This window comes from Buceros rhinoceros, unplaced genomic scaffold, assembly GCF_000710305.1.
Source record: "Buceros rhinoceros silvestris isolate BGI_N320 unplaced genomic scaffold, ASM71030v1 scaffold16410, whole genome shotgun sequence".
NCBI lineage: Eukaryota > Metazoa > Chordata > Aves > Bucerotiformes > Bucerotidae > Buceros > Buceros rhinoceros.
Genome location: NW_010389190.1, coordinates 1 through 8,506, shown reverse-complemented (window position 1 = coordinate 8,506; position 8,506 = coordinate 1). Strand labels below are relative to the sequence as shown.

The 8,506-nt window shown below is 43.5% G+C and overlaps 1 protein-coding gene across 1 annotated transcript; it reads left to right on the top strand.

Annotated features, from left to right (window-relative positions):
* Positions 1-215: 215 nt before the first annotated feature.
* LOC104491047 (runt-related transcription factor 1-like) lies at positions 216-5,537 on the top strand (the record flags this gene model as incomplete). The annotated part of the gene is made up of 2 exons (XM_010133409.1): positions 216-395; positions 4,564-5,537. Coding segments are annotated over 2 exons (674 nt in total), but the record flags the coding sequence as incomplete, so codon positions are not given.
* Positions 5,538-8,506: the final 2,969 nt, after the last annotated feature.

Sequence of the window (8,506 nt, the reverse complement as noted above, 5' to 3'; positions counted from 1 at the left end):
TGAAATATCAAAAGGCTTCACACTAAAAAATCAACTTATCAAAACTCACAGATGCACAAATAATACTTTAGAATGCAATTCATCTGCAAGTCTCTTGACAAAGGGGGATTATGGAACTGAAATGTAATTATCTTGGCATTTAAGCTTCTATTTCCACCATGTGGTTTGGTTCACGTATTTGACTGCAAAGTTTTGTCATTCAAAACACCCTATAGGTCTCTTTTTCATTGCAGACACAAGGCAAGTACAGCCATCTCCACCATGGTCCTACGACCAGTCCTACCAGTACCTGGGCTCCATTGCCACCCCCTCCGTGCACCCCGCCACGCCAATATCACCTGGCAGGGCTAGTGGCATGACATCCCTCACCGCAGAGCTTTCAAGCCGGCTGTCAAGTAAGTACCCCAAAAATTAGTCCCGCCCGCACAAGGCCTCGCCACAGCCTCCAGGCTGACTCCAGTGCAAACCAGTTGCAATGTCCTAGGGTGCTGCCACAACTGTTCTTCAGTTGCAATGAAGCCTGTTGCAGGGCTTCTGCAGCAAGCCTTCTCCAGCGCTTGGCTGGATTTTGTGCAGAGAGTAAAGAAATATGGTTTGAGGCCCAACATATCATTGTCAAAAAAGAAAAATAATCGGGGAGAAAGAAGCACTCCGAAGATGTATGGAACTATAAAAATAGTTTGGAGTGCTGAAGAGCAATCGTATCTGCCAAGAAATGAATGCCACAGATATTTCAGTTCTGTTTCCTTCCCTTTCTCTAAATTCAGACCAGAGTGCAGCAGGTTATGGGTGGACACACCGAATGCAGGATGGTGAGGTTTGACATTTTAAGTGTTGCACTGGATTGTCTTGTTATATCTTCGTCAAATTTTACTGCAGAGCTTTACAAGCCAACATTAAAATATAGCATGGAAGTGAAAGCTACCCCCCTGCTTTTCACCACACTCAACCCAGCTGACCATCTGCTGACTCTAACCATGACATATTGAACCAATATGTACGTGTTCAATAGCAGGAATTTTTTAAAAATGAATGAGAGCCATATAATTCAAATTTGCACATGGCTTTTTCAAAAATATCTTCTTTGGCTGCACATATTGCTCTCATTTGAATACTCGGGGCTTCTTCTAAGATCAGAGAGAATCACTTGAACATGCTCCAGCCTGTCCTATTGTTGTCGTATAGAGCCTGCTTTGAAAGAGTCACGGGGACGATGCCTGCCGAAAGTAAATTATCTGTTACGTCTGGGTGCTAATTACATCTTAGAGACAGCTGAAAATACAGGAAACCTTTCAAAAAAAAAAAAAAGGCAAATTTCTTGTTTTTAAAAAATTCTATAAAAATTCTCATTCTTCATTGACACACTCTCTTCTTTTAAAATGGAAAGACTCCTTTTTCTTTTCTTCCCTGTCTTTCCCTCCCTTTGTACTCCTTTCCACTGGCAAAATGCAGAAATGGAGAAAACGAAGAAGGACAAGAAAAGATCTTCATAGCAACCAGAAAGTTTCAAGTAAAACAAATTATTTAATCAAGTTTTTTACTTAGAAGAATAATTTTTCTTGACAAAATTGTTTGAAATCAATATTTACCATCTATTTTGATTTTCAAGCCCTATGCAGGGGTGCCTGATGCATGTGTGCGTGTAGGTGTGGATACATGGATCAGACCGAATGGAGATGTCAATCCCGTTTTACTTTTACCAGTGCGGCAACTGTTGTGTGGCACTCAAATGAGTGAATGCACTCAGTATTGACAGGTGCTTTTTTTTTTTTTTTTTTGCATTGCCATAGTGCCCAAATATCATCACGGTGTACCAGGGCCCTTATTGTGCTGCGTGTGGTACGAGCACCAAAGGCCTCCGTGATGGCTGCCTCCAGGAGTGCGCAGTCTAACGGAAGATAGCCGCATACTTGTTGAGTGACTGCACAGCTGCGTTTCTTTTGTGGCACATGCTGGGCACTGAGGTGGAGCACCAGCATTAGGGCTTGTCGGTGCTTTTTGTGCCGGTGGTCAAAGTGATTTACCTTGGGGCAGGCGTAGTTTCTCCATGACTTGTGAAGGAACCTAGAAGAGCTTCATTCACGTCAGCATTCTTTCTTTCCTGTCTTAATTCTGTGTATGGGGGCTCGTCTCTACACATCTTAAGTGTCTTTCATAACGCTTCCAAAATGTTACTTCTATATTAAATTAACAGACATTGAGGTGCTTGAGTGTGTTCAGAGAAGCGCAACAAAGCTGGTGAGGGGTCTGGGGTGCAAATCCTGTGAGGAGCAGCTGAGGGAACTGGAGTTGTTTAACTTGGAGAAAAAGAGGCTGATGGGAGACCTTACTTCTCCCTACAACTACCTGAAAGGAGGTTGTAGAGAGGTGGGGGCTGGTCTCTTCTTCCACATAACAAGTGACAGAACGAGAGTAAATGGCCTTAAATTCTGCCAGGGGACACCTAGGTTAGATATCAGGAAAAATTTCTTTACAGAGAGGATTGTGAAGCATTGGGGAGCTCAGTCTGTTCTCCCAAACAACAAGCAATGGGACAAGAGGAAATAGCCTCAAGTTGTGGCAGGTGAGGTTTAGGTTGGATATTAGGAAACAGTTCTTCACAGAGAGGATTGTGAAGCATTGGGACAGGCTGCCCAGGGAGGTGGTGGAGTCTCCTTTCCTGGAAGTGTTTAAAAGATGTGTGGATGTGGTGCTGAGGGACACGGTTTAGGGACCCTGGCAGTGCAGGGTGAATGGTTGATCTTAAAGGTCTCTTCCAACCAGATGATTCTGTGATTCTACGTGATTCAGTATTCCCAGAAAAACCTTTCACAGTATTTCCTTCCCAATCTCATTATTGTAACATTCGCTTGCTGTCTATCTAAGAAATTTCTTCTTGTCAGAAGAAAAGAGCAAATCTGAGAGATGTTTTAGGCCCTACCATCTAAAGACATGGTGTCTCAAGAGCAAAAGCAAAAATATGGGACATACTTGAAACATCTTGACATTAAGTCTCATTGTCCTGCTTTTTGCCAAACTGGGTGGAAGCAGCCCTCATCTGATAAGTGGTGTGTCCGGGCAGTCTCAAGAAGTTTGATTTCTTTCTCAGGAATGAGGTGTGGAAGTACCATTTAAAATCTGGCAGGTTGTCAGATGCCACCTCAACTGTAGCTACTCTGAACCTCCTGCCATTCCACACCATGGTGTATCTTGCCATGTTAAATCTGAAGGTGGTGGGGTCTAGGGGAAGGAAATGTGTTCGAGCATCGCATTAAAATCTTCCATAAAAACAAATGGAACGCAAACTCAAAAAGGAAGCATACAGCATGCGTCAGAGCTTTTCTAAGAAATTTACAGAAATTCATCAAAGTGTGCTGGCTGTGTCATTGACGAGCTTTCAGAGCTTGGCGCTGGAGTGTGTCTGCTCTAGCTTTAAATCTGGTCAGAGCCAAGAACTTTGTTTTCTCTCTGCTTCTTCTCATGAGTATTTCCTTCAGCACATGGCTCCTCTTTTGCAGACTCCACGCCTTGTCTGACAGAAGAAGTTGTCTTCTGGAAAGATTTTTTCTTAATTATTATTGTTGTTATTATAACCATGCATAGCTGCCAACTCTAGGGACTGACACCTTCCATTAATCTGAGTCATGATGAAGATCCTTCCTAAAGAGGCCATTATCTGCTCCCTTGTTTAATCCTTGAGCACCAGAGAAGGAGACGATGGGACTGGGCATACTTCCACTGATGTCAGACAAAGAGGAGCAGAATTTGACTGTCCTATAAAACATTTCACTTAACAGGACGAGAAAGGCTTCTAGCACACATGAAAGGCAAAAAAAAAAGGCCAACCCCCAAATATATCATTTTGCTTTAAAAAGGCAGCGCTATTGTTGTCCTTTTTTACAGACTCATTTAAGCCAAGATTTTCAGAAGTTAGTAACAACTATGTAGACATTATATGAGGCTCCAGATATGAAGACATTCTGTGAGCCAGATTTATCTTGACTTTGGTAGTGTTAGGAGTCAATGGAGAACTGCGCTGAGAGCTGGGCTGAGCCTGTGTCTGTAAACCCCACCTGTACGCGTTCATGTTCCTGAAGAACAATCTCTGCTCCATGGAGCTTCCTATTGGAGTCAGCATATGAAACTGGGTTCAAGGAGAGACTATGCAGAAGCTGGACAATTTATATTTAGGTCCCATCACTGTCCTTGATGAGTCAAGTGATGCTGGGCAAGGAGCTTGAGAGCTGTGTCCCTCATCCCCACCCACCCACTGAGGACTAGGACACTCTGGAAGTGTAAATAATTGCACGTGCTGTAAGGTCTCCGAGAGTGAACACATACACATACAAAACAGGGCGAGAGCTTGACACTCCTCTTTAATTGCTGCTTTACTGAAATTATTCCAAAACATCCGTATCTGTGAGCATTGCAATGACTGCATTAGAGAGCAGGTGAGGTGCAGCTCTCTCCTGGCTGTTTCGGTTAACCATAGACCAGAACTTAGATGCTGGTTACTGCCTTTGAAGAGGTGAATCTCCATTTTGCCAGGTCAACAGTTCTCTGTCTCTCTTTCCCACTACCCAGGTGCTTCTGACTTGACTGCGTTCAGCGACCCCCGGGTGGGAATCGACCGCTCCTTCTCCGCACTCCCCTCCATCTCCGACCCCCGGATGCACTACCCAGGAGCGTTCACCTACACGCCAACGCCCGTCAGTTCAGGGATAGGAATCGGTATGTCTGCTATGTCCACGGCCACAAGATACCACACTTACCTCCCACCTCCATACCCCGGCTCGTCGCAGGCCCAGGGCAGCCCGTTTCAGACCACCTCACCCTCCTACCACCTCTACTATGGAACCTCTGCCGGCTCCTATCAGTTCTCCATGATCTCGGGGGGAGATCGGTCTCCGCCGCGCATCCACCCCCCCTGCACCAACGCCTCTACAGGATCAACGCTCCTCAATCCCAACCTCCCCAACCAAAGTGATGTGGTCGAGGCAGAAGGGAGCCACAGCAACTCCCCCACTAACATGGCAACCACAGCGAGGCTAGAGGAAGCGGTGTGGCGACCATACTGAATGAATTTTAAGTAGTTATGGGTCAGGACTAACATGCTTTCCATTTCCCAGTGCCCACAGGTATCCCATAAACATCCATCTTGCTTATGGGCTCTGCCATGTTCATACATCACTTTCAGAAGCAAACCCTCCAGAAGTCAACGCTCCCAGGAGCCGTGGCATGTATTAGCCAGTCCCTGGTGAAGCGACGTCGCTCCAGCAAAGCCCCCCTTGCGGGGGGCTGAGCTTCTGGAAAGGAGAACACCTGAGTTGGTGGTCTGCAGGTAGCAAGGATGGGTAGAAAGGTACCCAGTCCGTTTCCAGGCCTGTGGCTTTCTAACGTGCCTGGGCTTGAAGGTCTCCACAGCCCTAAAGAGAGTTTTGGTTCCCTTCTATTTTTAAGAATTAAAACCTAAAAGAAATTCTTAGTGAGTTTACTGCATCTTATGGACATATTAACTGTAAGGAAGTATAGGAAGATTCCCAGAGGGAAACTGTGAACGCTTCTGTTTTAGCAATGCTGTGAATGAGAGGTTTTATATGTTGGACTCCATTCGTTCTCTTTTTTTTTTCTAACCATGGAATTTTTTATTGCTGGGGTTTGTTTTGTTTTGTTTGGGTTTTTTTTTTGTTGTTGTCATTGTTGTTTGTTTGTTTTGGATGCAGCTCATCCTGCTTTGCATCTAATTTGTTTTATTTCTCTTGGCACCTTATAAATTGAAAAAAAAAAAAGATTTTGCTTTTTTTTTTTGTTTTAATCATGCTTGCTTCTTTCTTGCTTTGTCAACTGAAAGAATCGGCCCCTCTTTCAATGAGTTAATTTAACTTTTTTTTCTCTTGGACCTTTTTTTTAATATAACGGCTACAGCCTTGGGTCATTTTCAACTACTGTACTACTTTGATGAGTTCATTGATATTTATGCGTGATATTTAGACTTTTCTTATTTGTTGATACTATTATTATTTAAATATGCCTATATTAAAAAAGATCAGCAATAGCCTTTTTTGCTGGCAGCCAAAGTCAAATTTATCACATTTGAAGAAGGCTGGAATAACGATGGGTAAAGTGACCTCCTAGTTACCTAGAAATACCGTTTACAATTATCTCGCTCTCATTTTACTCAGCTAACCGGGCTCAGAACCTCAAAGACATTTAGGTGCCAAACTCCCACTGAAATGATTAAGGCACCAAAATCCCTGTAAATTTCTGTGCCTTCCCACCCAGCGGAGTCATCTCTCCCTACTCCTTCCTTGCTTTTCCCTCATCCCCAGTGGTGACCCTCAGGATCAGTAATCAGGATGTACATGTTTCATAAGGAAAACTTAATATTCCCTAACTAAATACATGCCCCTTCAGCTACTGAGCTTGCCTTGGGCTTCCCAGCAGAGCCAGTGGAGGCCACCTAGTCTTTCAAAAGTGAAAGCCGACACGCAGTTAGCATGGCAAGAGTGAACTCCGTCACTCCGATGGAGTGAAGTGACTCCGATGGAATCAGTGTGAGATTTGCTCCCAGCTCAACTGAGCCAAGATTTTTGCACAGTACAAAAGCCACATTCCAGTGAGCTGGAAAATGGATCAGTTCATGCATCACAAAATAACTTGAACCGAACAGGGTTGTCGAGCTCATCTGGAAAGCAGAATAGCAAAGAAGGGGCCTTAACGGTTCTGCCATTTTCTGAGGGAAGAGGAAGGGTACTTAAAACTGGTGCACACAATATTCTGTCCTGTAGCAAATATGCAAGTCTTATACTAAGAGCATGTTCAATACCGAGTCGTCATCGTTGCCCATCGTTACAGCACAAACATATCAGATGTCACTGTAAAGTTTATGGCACTATTTTATTTGAGGGTTTGGTCTGAATGCAGTTGTTGTACTACTCATTAATTACAAACTGCTGATGTTGACATGTGTGCGTTCCAAATTAGCTGATTATTATTTAATGTACCTCTTAAATGAGTGAAACAATTGCAGGTCAACTCAGAGAGTATTTGAAAGCAGGACTTCAGATCAGTGTTTGATGTTTAAAAAAAAATTAAAAGGACTCAAAAGGATCCTTGGCTGCAGGCAGCAAAACAGCTGGACTTATTTAAAACCATTTGTTTTTCAAGTTTTCTTCTTTTTTTTAATATGATTTTGCTTCTTTGTTTAAGTCAGATGCAGTAGCACTTTGGTATTGAAAAGTTACAAATTGAAGAATTTACATTGTCAATAAGGTCATTTTGGTGCAGAAAATAGGGAGTGTTTCAAGAGATCTCAGCAGAAGTTCGAAACGTTTCTGTTAAAATAAATGCATGGCCTTGTGCTTTTCATTTAGTATAATGTTCTTCACAGTTTTCTAGAGTTTGCTCTAAACAGAAAAGGCAGAGAACATCAAAATTATATCAGAACCATTAAAAATATATTTTGGAAGTATGGAGACCTTGCTGAATATGGAAATACAGAGACCCTACCTATTGTGGCATTTACATAGTTGTAATCTCACCTCCTCAATAGCCTAAAAGAAGTTCTTCATCACTAAACAGTAGCTCTGTTGAAGAACCCAACTTACACATTCTCTGCTGCGGTGCAATTAAAGCAATCATTTACTGCAGCTCTCACACCAGCCTTGTGACTGGACCACGCGAGTGCCTAGTACTGTGAGCGTGAACCCAGAAGTGAGGGAGAGGAGAGGAGAGGACCTCAGAGGGGCCAGACGCCTCACCACAGGGCAAGGCGGTGCAAGGCAGAGCTGCTATGGCCAGGTGACTTCAGCCCGGTGGCAGAAGTGAGGTTGATGTGGTTAGTAAGCTCCCAGGCCTGCCTGGCACCACAGCCTGCTTGCTGCTGATGCCTTTGCCCCTTTTAGCCTGCAGTATTGCACTTCCCACTTTTGAAACAAGAACAGGAACAGGGGAGTTGGCATCTCAGCCTGGAGATTAGACTCTACGCTGAAAATTTTTATGCCTACACATCTACTTTCTTTACACCTGTCCTAGAGGTGAAGTTTAATTTTACTCTCCCTGTGTGAACAGGATGAGAATCTGCAGAACTCGCCACCACGCTTACCCTGTGTCTTTACTGATACGTTACAAAATCCCGGGATTTCCCAGTGTCTCAGTTGTAACTGCCAGCAACTAAACTTTTGAGTCTAACCTCTCGGTGTACGTCAAGCACAACACAAAACAGCACCCCATTTGCAGAGGAAAAGCTAAGTTCATCATCCCTCACAATTAGACTGTTTAATCACTGTGGGTTTCTGTGTACTCACACAAGTGCTTATGAGAAACCACAGTTTACTCGAATCTGTATTTCTGTAGGCAACGTCTGTCCCGCTATGGACAGCAGAGATCTTCAAGGCAGTAAAAATGCTCTCATGTCATTCCTCTCGTATCTTAAGAGCACTTAGTGGGCTGAAAGTGGACATTTGGATAAAAAAATTTCCCATGTTCACACATCTCCAAATTATAGTATCTAAGTATATATTTATAT